Source organism: Bos indicus x Bos taurus, chromosome 7, assembly GCF_003369695.1.
Source record: "Bos indicus x Bos taurus breed Angus x Brahman F1 hybrid chromosome 7, Bos_hybrid_MaternalHap_v2.0, whole genome shotgun sequence".
NCBI classification, from domain to species: domain Eukaryota; kingdom Metazoa; phylum Chordata; class Mammalia; order Artiodactyla; family Bovidae; genus Bos; species Bos indicus x Bos taurus.
The window spans coordinates 58,353,764-58,373,039 of record NC_040082.1 but is presented as its reverse complement, the minus strand read 5'-3'; the positions used below and the strand labels follow the sequence as shown (position 1 = coordinate 58,373,039).

Genomic DNA, 19,276 nt, shown 5'->3' with positions numbered 1-19,276 from the left:
TTACCTTTGGAATATTTTTTAGGAAAAATCTTTATGATACTAAGAGAATTTTCTAAGAATTTAATATAAAATATAACCTACACATATATTGGGAAAATACATAGAGTACAAAGGCATCTATTTGTATGGATAATAAGAGGTCTCAGACATGCCATTTTCACTAAAAAGGATGGGAGGGATTGGGGGCAGGAGGAGAAGGGGAGGACAGAGGATGAGATGGCTGGATGGCATCACTGACTAGATGGACGTGAGTTTGAGTGAACTCTGGGAGTTGGTGATGGACAGGGAGGCCTAGTGTGCTGCGATTCATGGGGTCGCAAAGAGTCGGACACGACTGAGCAACTGAACTGACTGAACTGAACTGAAGACTTCATTACAATAAAAGGGGAGGAGGGTTTATAATAAAAGGAACAGAAAGTATCAAGACATGAACTAGGGCAAACAAGGGAAAGGATGTCTTAGGAAAACAATAATCTGTCTTGACTGGAATGTAAAAGGAGTATGGATTAGAGCTGCAGGGTAACAACAAATTTTTTGGTTGTGCATCTAATTTGGTAGTGCATTTGAAATAAAGGTGCTGTCTGTTTTACTTACCTAAGACTGGCTTAAGGATTATACGTAAGTTTCAAAATGGGAGTGTCTAAGAACTTTCGATTCCTCTCAAAGATTTACCAGTGATCAAACTCATTACACTTACTAATGTATAAATTGACTGGAACTGAGTATTTGCATTAAGGAGTATTTGTGTATAAAATCATATAGTAAAAAAAGCACTGATTTCACTAAAATAAATATACTTACACAATATTTAGTTTTATAAAAGCAGATGTATGCTCAAATACTAGATTGGTCTCTTTAACAAACTGTCAGGCTCCTTTGTACTTAATGGGAAGGTTACATATATGTTAAAATGCTGAGCAATATAGTAAAATAAGTCTAGGATTTTTACTTTCTCTGTTTTCCAAAGATTAAATGTTTTTATCCACTAACAATAACCTAGTTAGTTACATCCATACTAGTCATGATACTAGTCATGCCAGTGTTTATAAATACAGTAGAATCACTGAAGATATTTTTGCCCTCCAAAATAAAAGCTGTATGCTTTATGGAAAATCTTTAATGAAGAAAGAAGAATAAAATGATGGCAACATTTAAAAGATGATGGAAATCTAGACAATATCAGATTTGAAGGGAAATTTTGAATAGTTTGTTCTTTCTAAAAAATAAAAAGACAAGATATATATTAATAGATTCAAGAGCTTACACTTTGAGGAATAGGTAGTTGGGTAATATGCAGTTTTCTCAGGCAACCTCCTGGGGCCGCTGTTGACCAAAGGGAAGATAAACGTTTTCAGTTCTGCAGGAGTGGCCGGCAGTGTTTTCTTTCTTGCTTTGTCCTGTACACATCGGAACGCAGACGCACCTTCTGCAAATCGTACCCTCAAATCACAGAAGTCCAGGGTGCTGTGTTGATTATTTAAACATTCCAGAGACATCTTGAAGAGCAGCTTCCCAGGAAGTTCAAGAAATGCTTAGGAGCTTCAGAAAAGCTGAAACAATGAAAAGTCAGGTACTGTTTCTCTTCCTGCTGTCATTGTTGCTCGGGGCAATCTCCCAGCAGATCCAGTACTCTATTCCAGAGGAGCTGGACAAGGGCTCATGGGTGGGGAACCTGGCCAAGGATCTAAGGCTCAGTGTCCAGGAGTGGCCAGCTCGAAAACTGCGGATTAGTGCAGAGGACTTTTTCAGTGTGAGAGCAGAGAATGGGGATTTGCTAGTGAGTGGCAGGATAGATCGAGAGAAGATTTGCGGGAGAAAATCTGAGTGTGCTGTAGAATTTGAAATGGTTGCTGACAATCCAATGACTATTTTCCATGTAAGTGTTGCAATTCAAGATATTAATGACAATGCACCACGTTTCATTGCAAAAAGCATTGACTTGGAAATCTCTGAGTTAGCCTTACCAGGGGTAAAATTCCCTCTGGATTCTGCACAAGATGCAGATGTAGATGGTAACTCACTGAAGAAATATTTCATCAGCCACAATGAGCACTTCTCTCTGTCAATGAAGGAAAGTCCTGATGGAAGTAAATACCCAGAGTTACTGCTGGAAAAACCTCTGGACAGAGAACAGCAGAATTCCCACCATTTAATCCTGACTGCCATGGATGGTGGGGACCCACCTCTAAGTGGCACTACCCTGATCAGGATACAGGTCACTGATGCCAATGATAATGCTCCAGTGTTCAGCCAGGACACTTACAGGGTTAGCCTCCAAGAAAATGTGCCCTGGGGAACCTCCGTGCTGCACGTGATGGCCACTGACCAGGACGAGGGCATTAATGCAGAAATCACCTATGCCTTCCTCAATGCCCCAGCAACTACCAGCCTCCTCTTCATTCTCAATCCAAATACTGGTGACATCACAACCAATGGTACATTGGACTTTGAAGAGACAAGTAGATACATGTTGGGTGTTGAAGCCAAGGATGGAGGAGTACACACGGCTCACTGTAATGTTCAGATTGAAATTGTTGATGAGAATGACAATGCCCCAGAGGTGACATTCATGTCCTTCTCTAACCAGATTCCTGAGGGCTCAGACCTGGGAACTGTAATAGCCCTCATTAAAGTTCAAGACCAGGATTCTGAGCAAAATGGTTTGGTAACATGCTATGTTCAGGAAGAAGTTCCCTTCAAATTAGAATCCACCTCTAAGAATTACTACAAACTAGTGATTGATGGTGCCCTAGACCGAGAGCAGAAGGCAGAGTACAATGTCACCATCGCAGCCACTGACAAAGGCAAGCCTGCCCTTTCCTCCAGTACAAGCGTCACCCTATATATCCGCGATGTCAACGACAACGCTCCGGTTTTCCACCAGGCCACGTATGTGGTCCACGTGGCAGAAAATAACCCGCCTGGCGCTTCCATCGCGCATGTCAGCGCCTCCGACCCTGACCTGGGGCCCAATGGCCACGTCTCCTACTCCATCGTGGCCAGCGACCTGGAGCCACGCGCGCTGTCGTCCTACGTGTCCGTGAACCCGCAGAGTGGCGTGGTGTTCGCACAGCGTGCCTTCGACCACGAGCAGCTACGCGTTTTCGAACTGACGCTGCAGGCCCGCGACCACGGCTCGCCAGCGCTCAGCTCCAACGTGAGCCTACGCGTGCTGGTGGGCGACCGCAATGACAACGCGCCCAGGGTGCTGTACCCGGCGCTGGGGCCCGACGGCTCAGCGCTCTTCGACACGGTGCCCCGCGCCGCGCAGCCCGGCTACCTAGTCACCAAAGTGGTGGCGGTGGACGCCGATTCTGGACACAACGCCTGGCTGTCCTACCACGTGCTGCAGGCCAGCGAGCCCGGACTGTTCAGCGTGGGGCTGCGCACGGGCGAGGTGCGCACGGCGAGGGCCTTGGGCGACAGGGACGCGGCCCGCCAGCGCCTGCTGGTCGCTGTGCGCGATGGGGGACAGCCGCCCCTCTCGGCCACCGCCACGCTGCTCCTGGTTTTCGCCGACAGCCTGCAGGAGGCGCTGCCGGACCTCAGCGACCAGCCCACGCCGTCTGACCCCCAAGCTGAGCTGCAGTTTTACCTGGTGGTGGCCTTGGCCTTGATCTCGGTGCTTTTCCTCCTCGCGGTGATTCTGGCGGTCGCCCTGCACCTGCGACGCTCCTCCAGCCCTGCTGCTTGGGGCTGCTTTAAGCCTGGTCTCAGTTCCAAGTCTGCACCTGGGGTTCTCCCCAACTACAGTGAGGGAACATTGCCCTATTCCTACAATCTGTGCGTTGCTTCACAATCAGCTAAGACAGAATTTAATTTTCACAATGTGACCCTGGAAACGGCTCCCCCTGGGGATCTGCTAGGTGAAGATCCCTCTATGAATATAGGTACCAGTAATGAAGATCCCCAAATCGCCTATGATTCCTCTTTTTCCCATCACGTGAGTTTTTGCAGACTTAATTAAATTTTATTGCTGTATTTTATTTTCAATAGTGCATCATTAATTTCGGTCCTTGTTCACTGTTCTAGTGATGGTAGTGGGAGAGGAGGTATGTTGGATGGGTTGAGATTGGTTTCTTGATTGCTCAGTAGTCTTGATGGTTAATTATTACTGGTTGTTACTTCTCAATTTGCACTCTTGGCATTTCTATACATCAGCAAATCCTGCTAAAAACAGCTTTTTCTGTCACCGCCCTTAGTAATAGCACTGCCCTTACATAGTTGATGTGTAATGTGCCTTTTTTTTTAAACGTACTAACATTTCTTTCTTCTTAAGTTAAAATTTTTGTTCATTTTCATCAAATACATTTTAGTTGTTTATCTTTTTCTGTGATGTATTAATATAACCTTCAATAATTAAGTCTCAGCACTTTTTGCTTTATCATACATAGCAAAAACTGACAGGTTTCATATTTGAATCACTAACTTTGGGTCTTTTTTCCCATTTTGTAAACTGTCAAGAGTAATTTCCTTGACCATCCTTAAATAATTAGTTTTTGTACCCTATCTACTTTGTCACTGCTATAATGAGGAATGTAATGGACATTTTTTTGCATACAGAGACTTTTCCATAATTTTTTAACATAGACTTCTGATAAGTGAGTCAAATTTTTTTCAAAACATTATATTTTACCTCCCAACCCCCAGAAAGTTGTGGGTTTTTTGAGGACTGTGAAAAATACCTTCAACCTACTCTCCAAAGTCAGAGAATTTTAAAAGCTCTGAATAATTAATGGAGTTTTGAGTCTGGTCAAAATTTATGAGTAATTTCTAGAAACTAAATATTATGTGAGTAATAATTAAAGAACTGAGTACTTGCTGCTTTATCTCAAATTTTCTCAGATTAGTAAACTGCTCTAAGTATTCATTAATAAGAAAGCTATAAAACATGCAATGATAATATAATTATTAAAATATTTCCTTTTTACCAATTATTTCTAAAATCAAAACTAAAGTTATAAGTAATAGTAAGATAATACCTTCTGGATGTGTCCTAATATGGAGAAGATCACTGAAACACCATATGCTCTTTATAGTGCTTCAGTTTAACTTTTCTTTTTACCTTTATTACTTCTTTTAACATCAGTTATTTATGCCTTGTTTTAGGTTTTGCAGCTTCATTAATGACTCGTTCGTTAAGCATTGAAAAATTATTCGAGTATATACTCAATGAAATATGCTATTCTAGAGTTTGAGGACTCACTGTGAACATGATCCTCACAGACATAACCTGTGGTCTCAAATCTTCTTATATAAAATCAATGAACAAATATCCTTCCCAAAGCTATTATCATATTTGTCAAGCCCATTTGCAAAGGGGTAAAACTAGCTCCTAAACAGTAGATATTTTCTAACAAGGGAATTAAAAACTTGCCCCAGATTTTAAAGGGTCAATCATGTGAGAAAACTTGTTTCTGTGTAGGTTGGGACTAGAACCCAGATCTCCAACTTCTTGGACACTGTCTTTTCAACTATTTATTCTTCTATTTTTCAAGTATAACCTTGCTTTTGGGGAGGGGTAAACATATCCTTTTTGCAATGCAAATTGAAATTGAGCTATGAGAATAATGCAACAAACTTAAAAGAGGTAGAAAAATTCTTCAAAAAAACTTGTCTCTGAAAAAACAAATTACTTTATCAGGCTTACTGTACAGGAAGCTTTGGATCAATTATAGATTTTCACTGCAAATTAAACAGCAGATGTTTGGTTTTGATTATTTTGGAGAAAATTGAACACGGAAAAGAAATGGTGTACAAGCGATCCTTTCTTTACCAAGAATAGATTGCAGTAACAGGTTAGGACTCTGAGTGTCGCTGTTCACCAATCGGGGGAAAAAAGAACCAGGAATTTAATCCGTACCACAAGATTTCTGCATCACAACGCACTGGCTTTGGGGTTTTAGAAAGCTTCTTCGAACAGGACCCCCGAGAGCTCCAACATCCAACGGTGAAAGCACCTTATCCTAGACCCCAAAGATCCTGGGAATCCCCAAGCCTCCACCAAGGGAACACCCAAGCGCGCAAGCTATTCCGCCGCGGAGCTGTCATGGCGTCTCCTCCTTTCTGCCCAAGATGCAACCGGCTAATCTGGATCTGTGTTCTCCTGGGGGCCCTGTGGAAAATCCGGGCCGAACAGATCCGCTACTCGGTGCCTGAGGAGATGGAAAAGGGCTCCTTCGTGGGCAACATCGCCAAGGACCTGGGGCTGGAACCCCAGGAGCTGGCGAAGCGCGGAGTCCGCATCGTCTCCAGAGGTAGGACGCAGCTCTTTGCTCTGAACCCGCGAAGTGGCAGCTTGGTCACCGCGGGCAGGATAGATCGGGAGGAGCTCTGTGACAGATCTCCCAAATGCGTAGTAAACCTAGAGATTCTCTTAGAAGACAAAGTGAAGATTTTTGGAGTTGAAGTGGAAATAATTGATGTTAATGATAATGCGCCCGACTTTGGGGCAGAGCAAAGGGAAATAAAAGTCGCTGAAAGTGAAAACCCTGGGACAAGGTTTCCTCTTCCTGAAGCTTTTGATCCGGATATAGGGATAAACTCCCTACAGGGTTACCAGCTCAGCTCGAATGTCCACTTCTCCCTAGACGTGCAAAGCGGAGCTGATGGGATTAAGTATCCTGAGCTGGTACTGGAGCACGCCCTGGACCGTGAGGAAGAGGCGGTTCACCACCTCATTTTGACCGCCTTTGACGGAGGCGACCCGGTTTACTCTGGCACTGCCAGGATTCTTGTAACACTTGTGGATACCAACGACAATGCCCCGGTATTCACTCAGCCCGAGTACCACATCAGTGTGCGGGAGAATGTGACGGTGGGCTCCAGGCTACTCACTGTAAAAGCCACTGATCCAGATGAAGGAGCCAATGGAGAAGTCACATATTCTTTCCGGAAAGTAAGAGATAAAATATCCCAGCTATTCCAGTTGAATTCTCTGACTGGGGACATAACGATATTGGGAGGTTTGGATTATGAGGACTCTGGATTCTATGATATAGATGTAGAAGCCCATGATGGACCTGGTCTCCGAGCCAGAAGTAAGGTGCTGGTGACAATTCTGGATGTAAATGACAATGCTCCAGAAGTCACAGTTACATCTCTCACCAGCTCTATCCAAGAAACTTCTTCCCCAGGCACAGTAATTGCACTTTTCAATGTGCATGACAGTGATTCAGGAGAGAATGGCCTTGTCACGTGTTCCATTCTGGATAACCTGCCGTTCACACTTGAAAAGACCTATGGAAATTATTATCAGTTGTTGACACTCAGGGCTCTAGATAGGGAAGAGGTGTCAGAATATAACATCACTGTAACTGCCACTGACCACGGAACTCCGCCATTGTCTACAGAAACATACATCTCACTAAATGTGGCAGACGTCAATGACAATCCACCTGCCTTTCCTTATGCTTCCTACATGGCCTACATTCCAGAAAACAACCCCAGGGGAGCCTCCATCTTCTCTGTGACAGCCCAGGACCCTGATAGTAACCAGAATTCAAGGGTCACTTACTCTCTGGCTGAGGACACACTGCAGGGGTCGCCTCTCTCCACCTACGTCTCTATAAACAAGGACACTGGAGTCATGTATGCTTTGCAGTCCTTTGACTATGAGCAAGTTAGAGACCTGCAGCTACTGGTGACTGCTAGTGACAGCGGGGACCCACCCCTCAGCACCAACGTGTCTGTGAGCATATTTGTGCTGGACCAGAATGACAATGCACCCGAAATCCTATACCCCGCCCTCCCCACTGATGGTTCCATGGGTGTGGAGCTGGCACCCCGCTCCGCAGAGCCTGGCTACCTGGTCACCAAGGTGGTGGCAGTGGACAGAGACTCGGGACAGAACGCCTGGCTGTCCTATCGCCTGCTCAAGGCCAGTGACCCAGGGCTCTTCGCCGTGGGGCTGCACACGGGCGAGGTGCGCACAGCGCGGGCCCTGCTGGACAGAGACGCGCTCAAGCAGAGCCTGGTGGTGGCAGTCCAGGACCACGGCCAGCCCCCTCTCTCGGCCACCGTCACGCTCACGGTGGCTGTGGCTGACAGCATCCCAGACATCCTGACTGACCTAGGCAGCCTGAAGCCCTCAGTGGACCCTGACGACTCAGGCCTCACACTCTACCTGGTGGTGGCGGTGGCCGCGGTCTCCTGTGTCTTCCTCGCCTTTGTCATTGTGCTACTGGCTCTCAGACTGCGGCGCTGGCACACGTCGCGTCTGTTCCAGGCTTCGGGCAGCGGGTTGGCTGGCGTGCCGGCGTCTCAGTTTGTGGGCGTGGACGGGGTGCGGGCTTTCCTGCAGACCTATTCGCACGAGGTCTCGCTCACGGCGGACTCTCGGGGGAGTCACGTGATCTTCCCGCAGCCGAACTACGCGGACACGCTCATCAGTAGGGAGAGCTGTGAGAAAAGCGAGCCTCTCCTGATATCTCAAGATTTACTGGAAACAAAAGGAGAATCCAGTCTCAATCAGGTGAGTCAAATCTTGCCACACTGAAACGTAGGGAGAGAACTCCATAAATGTCTCCAATTATATTTCATATATATATGTGTGTGTGTGTGTGTACATATATAGATCAATAAAACACTTTTTTTTTTGTATTCTGTTGCTTTAAAGTGGAAAGACAGATGATTCTTCAGTTGTTATTTATCCTTTGTAACCTTCATTTGGTTACACTGTCAGTAGCAATTTCTTAATTTTATACTTGTAACATCTCACATCTTTAAAGCCATTATTCTTTAGGCATTACTGAAAGGATAGACTAGAATTGTAAAATAGGAAGCAATTGTGTAAATTCATATTAACACATTCTCTTGTATGAGGCTATTGTTTCATCTCTATTGAGTATTTTTAAATTTCCTCTTTACACCCTACTGTGTTTTGCTTGAAATTTGCTTCTCTTTCCTTTGAGACAGGTGTTTTCCATTATGATTAAACAATAACAACTTATAAATATTGGAGAATATATTTAAATTTTGGATATAACTTTCACAGGGATAATTTCTCAATCAGATTGGTACATTTCACATATTGTGATTTTACAGTTTGTGATGTGAAGTGACTATGTATGATTTCTTTGGTGCAGGTGATTGTCAAAAATATTACCAATTTAATTCCACTCATATTTAATAGATTGCAGAAGTGATTTTAATAACTTCTAAATTACCTATTATGGTATCACTGTGAGACCCTTTTTGATTTCTAAGGAAAGCTTAATTGGACTATGCCTCAATTAAGCTTAAGAAGAAGAGTTTGAGTTTCTAAATGCCTTTGTCTTCATGGGAAATTGTGGTGCAATCCATAGAGTAAAAGAAGAATGTGTATGATACATGTAACTGGCATGGAGAGTGGAAAAAGAAAATACTGATAATAAATGTATATTGAGAAGCAAATCGTATGTGAGGAGAGATCATTTAAAATAGTGAAGCTTAAAAATATAATTTGGAAATATCACTTGTCCTGAGACTATGACAGACATATTTGGATTCTTGCATTTAAAATGCATTTCTAGAATCAGAGTGATACTTTTTTTTTTTTTTCGGTGCCTAGGAGGTAGGTAGGTTATTTATAACTAGTATAACATGAAAAATACATTGTTGTTTGAGTATACATCGGGTTTCTTTTATAAAATAATATTTCTGGTTAAATTGTTGCACAATTATATGATGGGCTAGTGCATAACTATAAGAAATTAAAAAATAGGAAACCTCTTTATGTACTACTGTCAGAAAATGTTATCTTCAAGACATAATGAGTGAAAGAAGCAAGATGTAGAACATGGAATATTGTTTACTTCATTTTGTGTCTCCCTATAAAGGGAGAACATTTATAAAATTCTACTGAATGATACAAAACACACTAATGGAATAATACTCTAAAAACATAACACTGATTTCTCCTGAGAGAAATGTGTTGTTTAAAGAGAGGGAGAGCCAGGAAAACATGACATGTGTACCTTTTGAATCTGGAACTTTATGAATGTATGCCTATTTAAAAACAAATATTCCTTTTAAGTTTTTTTTTTTTTAAAAAAGGAGAAAAAAAAATAGTTTTTTGCAACACCTTTAGAACACATTAGTGCAGTTTCTGGGAAAAACCTCTGGGCGTCGCTGTAGGTCAAAAGAAGGGAGAGAAGATAATCAGAGATGCATTTGGGAGCCTCTAAGAGGTTGACTTCCTGCTCAAACAGAGGAGGCCAGTACTGGTTTGGATACAAGAAACAAAAGCAGGAAAAAGTGACCCTACCCCGGATTTTGCCACCCCGGAGGGCTTATTTCTCCTCCCGACCAAGAAGCAGAGCAGCAGTGGAGGGAGACGGGATGAGGCTGAGCACTGAGACGAGCGGCCGGACGCGGTGGCGGCAGGTACTGTTACTGTTCCTGCTATCTTTATTCCGCGGGGCTCTCCCAAACCAAATTCGCTACTCAATTCCCGAGGAGCTGGCCAAAAACTCGGTTGTAGGAAATCTCGCTAAAGATCTAGGGCTCAGTGTCCCGGACTTGTCGGCCAGGAAGCTGCGGATTAGCGCGGAGAAGGAATATTTCGTTGTAAAACCTGAAAGCGGTGAATTACTTGTGAGTAACAGAATAGACCGAGAAGAGATTTGTGGGAGGAAGCCTCTGTGCGTTCTAGATTTCGATACTGTCGCCGAAAACCCACTTAATATTTTCCACGTAACAGTAATAGTAGAGGATATAAATGACAATACTCCGCTATTCAAACAGAGTAAGATTGATTTAAAAATTGGAGAATCCACTAAGCCAGGTAAAACATTTCCACTAGACCCGGCACTAGATTCGGATGCTGGTCCTAATTCACTGCAAAGATATTACCTTAATGGCAATGAGTACTTTGATCTCAGAGAGATACAGACTCCAGATGGACATAAATATCCTGAGCTGATTCTGAAACATTCTCTGGACAGAGAAGAGCAGAATTTTCATCAACTGCTACTGACAGCTGTAGACGGTGGGGACCCACCCCAGAGTGGCACCACCCAGATCCAAATCCAAGTTACAGATGCCAATGATAACCCCCCGGTGTTCAGCCAGGACGTGTACAGAGTCAGCCTGCAAGAGGGTGTGCCACCTGGCTTCTTAGTACTTCGAGTGACAGCCACCGATCAGGACGAAGGAGTCAACGCGGAGATCACCTACTCCTTTCATAATGTGGATGAACAAGTGAAACAGTTTTTTAACTTAAATCAAAGAACAGGAGAAATCACGTCAAATGATGATTTTGATTTTGAAATTGCTAATAGTTACACTCTCCGTATAGAAGCGAAAGATCCTGGAGATCTAGCAGCCCACTGCAGTGTCCAAGTCGACATTCTTGATGAGAATGATTGTGCACCTGAAATGATTGTGACTTCAGTATTTACTCCCCTACCAGAGGATTCACCACCAGGAACACTGATCGCCTTGATAAAAACTAAAGATAGAGACTCTGGAGAAAATGGGGAAGTTTACTGCCAAATTTTGGGAAAGGCCGAGTTTATATTGAAATCTTACTTGAAGAACTATTACAAGCTAACAACAGACAAGACCTTGGACCGAGAGGAGATCTCAGAATACAATATCACAGTAATGGCCACCGACAGAGGTAATCCGCCCCTTTCTTCTAGTATAACCATCACCCTGCACATCGCAGATGTCAACGACAACACTCCGGTTTTCCACCAGGCCTCCTACGTGGTCCACGTGCCAGAAAACAACCCACCTGGAGCTTCCATCGCGCATGTCAGCGCCTCCGACCCTGACCTAGGGCCCAATGGCCACGTCTCCTACTCCATCGTGGCCAGCGACCTGGAGCCGCGCGCGCTGTCGTCCTACGTGTCCGTGAACCCGCAGAGCGGCGTGGTGTTCGCACAGCGCGCCTTCGACCACGAGCAGCTTCGCGCCTTCGAACTGACGCTGCAGGCCCGCGACCACGGCTCGCCAGCGCTCAGCTCCAACGTGAGCCTGCGCGTGCTGGTGGGCGACCGCAACGACAATGCGCCCAGGGTCCTGTACCCGGCGCTGGGGCCCGACGGCTCGGCGCTCTTCGACACGGTGCCCCGCGCCGCGCAGCCCGGCTACCTAGTCACCAAAGTGGTGGCGGTGGACGCCGATTCTGGACACAACGCCTGGCTGTCCTACCACGTGCTGCAGGCCAGCGAGCCCGGACTGTTCAGCGTGGGGCTGCGCACGGGCGAGGTGCGCACGGCGAGGGCCTTGGGCGACAGGGACGCGGCCCGCCAGCGCCTGCTGGTCGCTGTGCGCGATGGGGGACAGCCGCCCCTCTCGGCCACCGCCACGCTGCTCCTGGTTTTCGCCGACAGCCTGCAGGAGGCGCTGCCGGACCTCAGCGACCAGCCCACGCCGTCTGACCCCCAAGCTGAGCTGCAGTTTTACCTGGTGGTGGCCTTGGCCTTGATCTCGGTGCTTTTCCTCCTCGCGGTGATTCTGGCGGTCGCCCTGCACCTGCGACGCTCCTCCAGCCCTGCTGCTTGGGGCTGCTTTAAGCCTGGTCTCTGTGTCAAGTCTGCACCTGGAGTTCTCCCCCACTACAGTGAGGGAACGTTGCCCTATTCCTACAATCTGTGCGTTGCCTCTCAATCAGCTAAGACGGAATTTAATTTTCTCAATATCACCCCAGAAGTGGTTCCCCCTCAGGATCTCCTCTGCGAAGATGCCTCTTGGGTGCCAAGTACTAATCATGGAGATGCTGGTGTCCCATTTGCCTCGGATACTATTTTAAAGGTGAGTTTTAATTCAATTCACTTATTTTGCGGTTTCAATGTTTCTTAATAAATCACCTGAGTGGAGTAGAAGTCTTCAATTCATATTTCATTGTTTTGTAGGTAGAATTTAATTTTTTTTTTTTTTTTTTTTGCCTAAACGTCTTAGTCTTATTTAAGCAAATCTTTGACATAGGTTGCCTATCTTATGGAGAAGGCAGTGGCAACCCACTCCAGTACTCTTGCCTGGAAAATCCCATGGGTGGAGGGGAGGAGCCTGGTAGGCTACAGTCCATGGGGTTGCGAAGAGTCGGAGAGGACTGAGCGACTTCACTTTCACTTTTCACTTTCATGCCTTGGAGAAGGAAATGGCAACCCACTCCAGTGTGTTTTGCCTGGAGAATCCCAGGGATGGGGGAGCCTGGTGGGCTGCCGTCTCTGGGGTCGCACAGAGTGACTTAGCAGCAGCAGCAGCCTATCTTATGGGTGGGATTTATTTATCCGTGTGGGTGCTCAGTTGTTCAGTCGTGTCTAACTCTTTACGATTCTATGGATGTAGACCACCATGTTCTTCTGTCCTTGGGATTATCCTGGAATACTGGAGTAGGTTATGATTTCCTTCTCCAGGAGATCTTCAGGACCCTGGGATCGGACTCACACCTCTTGCATCTCCTGCATTGGCAGGCAGATTCTTTACCACTGAGCCACCTGGGAAGCCCCTTATTTACCCATAGTTACAAACTTTTCTACATAAGATACTTTGGTTTCTTCCTCATCTTTACGTTCCTTCCCTCTGGAAGTTTATAACTGTTGAGAACTTAAGCTCTTTGTTTTTCCTTCAGAGTCTTTATATTAGTTTCATTCGTTTTAGCTATGCTTCCTCTTAGAAGTATAGTACTTAAGAGTAAAGAGATCTCCCAATCTCACTAGTTTGGAAAACTGAGAACCCAAGAAAGAAGAATTTTAGTCAATGATATGGCCTGTCAACAGCAGAGCATAGGTAGGACTGACATGAACACCAGCACTCTAAGCATCTTTACAAGCTAAGTGTCTTGGGATCCCAGATCTATTTTAAAAGGTCATGCAAAGTTTGAGGTATGCAGTGTCTGCTAATAAGAATGTGTTTAATAAATGGGAGAAATGTTTTCTCTGTCATGTACAGTAACAAATTGCTCTTTTGAAAAATCATACATTGAGAAAATTTTTGTGACCTTTTCTCACAGTTTACTTAAAACTTCATTTTTAAAGTTTTCTAGATATAAATGTAAAATACTTTTATTTTCTTCATTTTCCTGTGAGGTGTCTTTAAGTAAAAATTGCTCTCTCACTTAATGGACTCTCTGAAATCACCTTTCTTTTTAGTCATGACATATTTCTTTTTTGCTATCATATAAAGATGATAACATTAAATATCTGTCTTAATAGAAAGGCCACTTACTGCCTGCTCAATGATAAGTATCTGGACTTGTTTTTCTGTTTGGGTGATGAACTAAATCCTTTTCAGCCACAATCACTATACTGATTTTCCCCAGGTGTAACTGTAAAACATCTAACTCCAACTCAGACATAGTAATTAGAAAATATAAATAACGCATAGTTAATTCAACTCGAACTCTCAATGTGATATAGTGTAGCTGCCAAGTGTGAAAATCTTGAAACTTTCTCAGACTTCAGAAGTAACAAAAAGCAAAAAAAACTAAAAACCCTTTATTTCCTCTGCATATGACAACTAATACAATTTGCATAATACAGTGGGCCTTTTTTCAAAGGTCTATTGAGAGCTAGGATTGTTTTTTTGGTGTTCTTATGTACAAATGGGCATATTTTCATAAACATATCCTAATTAAAAATGAGATCTTAAAGCCTACAAAAACTTCTGATGTCCTAATTAGATGGGCTCAATATAAGTAAGTGAATAAAGGGCATAGGCTCAATGGCACATTAAATAAAACTTTCTAAAGAAGTAAAAAAGAGAGGGAGAGGATATATGTATACTTATGGCTGATTTGTGTTGTATTTAGAAACTAACACAACACTGTAAAACAATTATCCTCCAAATAAAAACATTTTTTTAAATAGTAAAAAGTGCAATTCTCAGGCCTGACTCCAGACTAACTGAATCAGCAGTTCTGGGCCCACCAGCATTTCCTTTCTAACAAGCTCTCGAGTGACTCTCCAGGTGACTCTCTCACAGGCAGAGCGGGGGAGAACCAATTCTGCCTGATCTCCAAACCACCCCTCACCCCAGACCAAAATCTATGTCTGGTCCCTTTCCAATCTATATGATGTGCATGGTTCATCAGAGTTTCTGCCATAAACCAAAGAAGAAGAAACCTGCCCCATTTGAACAATAGGAACACCCTCTAATCACTTAATTCTCTCTTCAAAGAATAAATAAGAATTTTTAAAAAAGTAAAAAAGAATAATTATATTAATCTCAGAATTAATCTTGTAGAAGTCTTTTGTTATTTCAGAATTAAATATTATTTTTATATAAACAATGTCATGTAATCTATTAAGGATACAGAAAATTATTAAAAATAAAATATAATTAAACATTTTTGACATGAAAACAGAATTGGTGTAGTAACTAGTTAGAACTCTGAGCGTCGCTGTTCACCAAGTGGGAATAAAGCTGCCGCTGATGCGATCAGACTCCGCTCCTTCCGCACAAAACACGCGCCGATCAGAGAAGCTCCTGGGAAGTCGCCCTCCCGCGCCTCTCTTCTCATAAGGGAATTGTTCCCGTTGGCTTTAGAGAAATAAGGAAACAGCAGGCTGGAACCAGGACTAAGAGAAAACTGGTCTGAGAGAGGCAATGGCGGATCCACTGAGGGGTTGGGGCTGCAGTGAGCCGTTCCTGCTCTTCATTCTCCTGGGGACGCTGTGGGAAGCTGGGGCCGGGCACATCCGCTACTCGGTACCAGAGGAGCTGGACAAAGGCTCCTTCGTGGGTAACATCGCCAAGGATCTCGGGCTGGAGCCCCGGGAGCTGGAGGAGCGCGGAGTCCGCATCGTCTCCAGAGGTAGGACGCAACTCTTTGCTCTGAATCCGCGAAGCGGCAGCTTAGTCACTGCAGACAGGATAGACCGGGAGGAGCTCTGCGCTCAGAGCGCGCGGTGTCTAGTGAGTTTTAACATCTTGGTTGAGAATAAAATGAAAATGTATGGGGTAGAAGTAGAAATAACCGATATTAATGATAACTTCCCGCGTTTCCGGGATGAGGAAGTAAAAGTAAAAGTCAATGAAAATGCGGCAGTGGGAACACCATTAGTACTTCCCTTCGCTCGAGATGCGGATGTGGGTGTGAACTCCCTCCAGAGGTACCAGCTCAGCTCCAATATACACTTCTCTTTGGATGAGAAAAGCGGAGGAGATGGACAGAAATATCCAGAACTGGTACTGGAACAGCCCTTGGATCGCGAGAAAGTACCTGTTCACGATCTCCTCCTCACAGCTCTAGATGGCGGAGACCCCATACTCTCTGGTACCACGCACATCCACGTGATGGTCCTCGATGCAAACGATAATGCTCCCCTGTTCACCCAACCTGAGTACAGAGTGAGTGTTCCAGAGAACATAGCTGTCGGCACTCGGCTGCTCACACTAACTGCTACGGATCCAGATGAGGGAATAAATGGGAAATTGACATACTCTTTTCGCAATGAAGAAGAAAAAATTTCAGAGACTTTCCAACTTGAGTCCAACTTGGGTGAAATCTCAACTGTGCAACCACTGGATTATGAAGAATCCAGATTCTATAACATGGAAGTGGTAGCTCAGGATGGAGGTGCTCTTCTTGCCAGCGCTAAGGTACTAATCACAGTACAGGACGTGAATGACAATGCGCCTGAAGTACTCCTCACCTCTCTGTCCAGTACCGTCTCTGAAGACTGTCTTCCGGGAACCATAATTGCGCTGTTTAGCGTACATGATGGTGATTCTGGAGAGAATGGCGAGATTGTGTGTTCTATTCCCAGGAACTTGCCCTTTAAACTGGAAAAGTCAGTTGATAATTACTATCACTTATTGACAACTAGAGCCCTGGACAGAGAAGAGATCTCAGATTACAACATCACAGTAACTGTCACTGACTGTGGAAATCCACCACTGTCTACAGAAAACCACATCTTCCTGAAAGTGGCAGACATCAACGACAACCCTCCCATTTTCCTTCACACCTCATACTACACCTACATCCCAGAAAACAACCCCAGAGGCATCTCGATCTTCTCTGTGAATGCCCACGATCCCGACAGCGGCAACAACGCCCAGGTCACTTATGCTCTGGCTGAGGACAAATTTCAGGGAACGCCTCTGTCATCCTATGTGTCCATCAACTCTGACACGGGAGCCCTGTATGCACTGAGGTCTTTTGACTATGAGCAGGTTAGAGAACTGCAACTGTGGGTGACAGCCAGTGACAATGGAGACCCTCCACTCAGCAGCAATGTGTCCCTGAGCCTGTTCATCCTGGACCAGAACGACAACGCACCTGAAATCTTGTATCCTGCCCTCCCCATCGATGGCTCCACGGGTGTGGAGCTGGCACCCCGCTCTGCAGAGCCTGGCTACCTGGTCACCAAGGTGGTGGCAGTGGACAGAGACTCAGGACAGAACGCCTGGCTGTCCTACCGCCTGCTCAAGGCCAGCGAGCCAGGACTCTTCACAGTGGGGCTGCACACAGGCGAGGTGCGCACAGCGCGGGCGCTGCTGGACAGAGATGCAATCAAGCAGAACCTGGTGGTGGTGGTCCAAGATCACGGCCAGCCCCCTCTCTCGGCCACGGTCACGCTCACGGTGGCTGTGGCTGACAGCATCCCAGATGTGCTGGCCGACTTGGGCAGCCTCGAACCCTCCACTGACCCTGACGACTCAGGGCTCACTTTGTACCTGGTGGTGGCTGTGGCCTCGGTCTCCTGCGTCTTCCTCGCCTTTGTCATCGCGCTGCTGACTCTCAGACTGCGGCGCTGGTACACTTCGCGCACCCTGCAGGCTTCGGGCAGCGGGTTGGCAGGCTTGCCCGCCTCTCACTTTGTGGGCGTGGACGGGGTGCGGGCTTTCCTTCAGACCTATTCGCACGAGGTCTCGCTCACCGCGGACTCTCGAGGGAGTCACGTGATCTTCCCGCAGCCCAACTACGCAGACACGCTCATCAGCCAGGAGAGCTGTGAGAAAAGCGAGCCTCTCCTGATACCTGAGAAGATAAGCGCAAAGGAAAGAGAGCTAGAAGTTCTTCAGGTGAGTTTTCTTTTTCAATAGGGATGCTTGGAGCATTTTCTTCATTTGTTTTCATCATTTTTCTCCCACATTCAAAATCGCTTAATTATGTAGTGAATCATTATTTATTTGCTTTATTTACTGATGAACTTGATTTAATTTGATAATTGATGTTTTCTCCATTTGTTTTCTCATTATATTTTGAGTTTAATGTTTCTTTCTATAATGTGTGGGTATTTTAGAAACTCTAGCTGATCTCCAGATGCTTAAGTGAAGCAAGGATTTTTTTTTTAAAGTGGCTATACATAATCATTTTATCCAAAGACTTTCTTATACTAGAACTGTTTGTTAATAGGTGTTTAATTAGTCCTAATTGTTGGATGTAATGTTCTCTTTTGAATATTTGCCTAAATACCATAGTACATATGTTTGGAAAAAGTATTCCACAGCATTGGTATTTTAGTACCTGCAATTTAGTAATAATAATAATTTGCATAAATAAGTGGAAGAATATAGAAAACATGATGAATATCAGAAAGACAGATTAAATTTATAGTGATAATATCTGTGGCATTCTAAAATCTGGAAAGCTTGGGTTAAATTATGTAATAATTGGACTTGTGTATTTGTTGAGAGAGGAATTCAATAAGATGGAGCCTTTGAATTGTGGTTTAGAATAAATTCTGTGATGCAGTTTAAAATCTCCAACTAGATACAGTCATTGAATACAAATATGCCATACGCTTGGCATCTTTTGGTTACACACCACCCCTCCACCTTTCAGGATCAATATGGACCTAAATGTTTGCATTTCTGAAAGTGCAGGTACAGTTCCACTTTATTACAAGAGTTTAAGATCCGTATTTGGAAAGTCAATTAATGAAATAAAATTCAACTGATGAAATAAGACAGGACAAGAGAAATTAAAGATAAAATCCTCTGTCTTTGTTTTATCCTCCTCCCTCCCTAATATGCAGCGTATATCTGCATTACAGGCTAACCAGAGCTCCTCAGAGATGGGAATGCCTGCCTGGCTGTAAAAATCAGTATTTTTTTCTTCTGATGCTATCTGTGTAACTTCTTAAAAGAATAGTGCTCTTTCCCAGCTCTGTAGGGGGTCACAGTGACTTTCTGCTTGTTTTGTACTGCTTACCTGGACCATGGATCCTTGGTGAACTTTACACAAAGTATCAGTACATTATTTTTATATATGATCCTTTGTCTCTAAAAAAAATGCGTATTACTGTGCCTTCAACTTCTAACAGGTGGAGCAGTTCTCAGAACTTTCTGAGAAGCTGCTTCCTTGGTTATAATCCTCAGTTTGGTTTGAATAAAA

The 19,276-nt window shown here is 44.5% G+C and overlaps 2 protein-coding genes across 10 annotated transcripts in view; both read left to right on the top strand.

The window, feature by feature from the left end:
• LOC113895237 (protocadherin gamma-C4) overlaps window positions 1-19,276 on the top strand; it is a 182,256-nt gene that overhangs the window by 15,651 nt on the left and 147,329 nt on the right. The window contains exons 1-2 of one of the 9 annotated variants that reach the window (XM_027546194.1): window positions 5,171-8,473; window positions 10,036-10,721. The exons of 3 other annotated variants lie outside the window; for them this stretch is intronic. In XM_027546194.1, the coding sequence (XP_027401995.1) occupies window positions 6,050-8,473; window positions 10,036-10,050 (2,439 nt within the window). In that variant the 5' untranslated portion in view covers window positions 5,171-6,049 and the 3' untranslated portion in view covers window positions 10,051-10,721. Of the gene's footprint in view, window positions 1-5,170; window positions 8,474-10,035; window positions 12,742-13,131; window positions 17,962-19,276 lie in introns of those variants that run through there. 5 more of the 9 variants (XM_027546177.1, XM_027546165.1, XM_027546163.1 and 2 more) reach the window with 5 other exon arrangements.
• Window positions 1,371-4,248, top strand: LOC113895239 (protocadherin gamma-B1-like). Its single transcript, XM_027546200.1, has one exon. It carries the CDS (start codon window positions 1,529-1,531, stop codon window positions 3,965-3,967), a length of 2,439 nt encoding a protein of 812 aa, XP_027402001.1. The 5' UTR covers window positions 1,371-1,528; the 3' UTR covers window positions 3,968-4,248.

Bases quoted from the DNA above. Each gene is read 5' to 3' on its own strand.
- LOC113895239 (XM_027546200.1), top strand. From the start codon at position 1,529: ATGCTTAGGAGCTTCAGAAAAGCTGAAACAATGAAAAGTCAGGTACTG.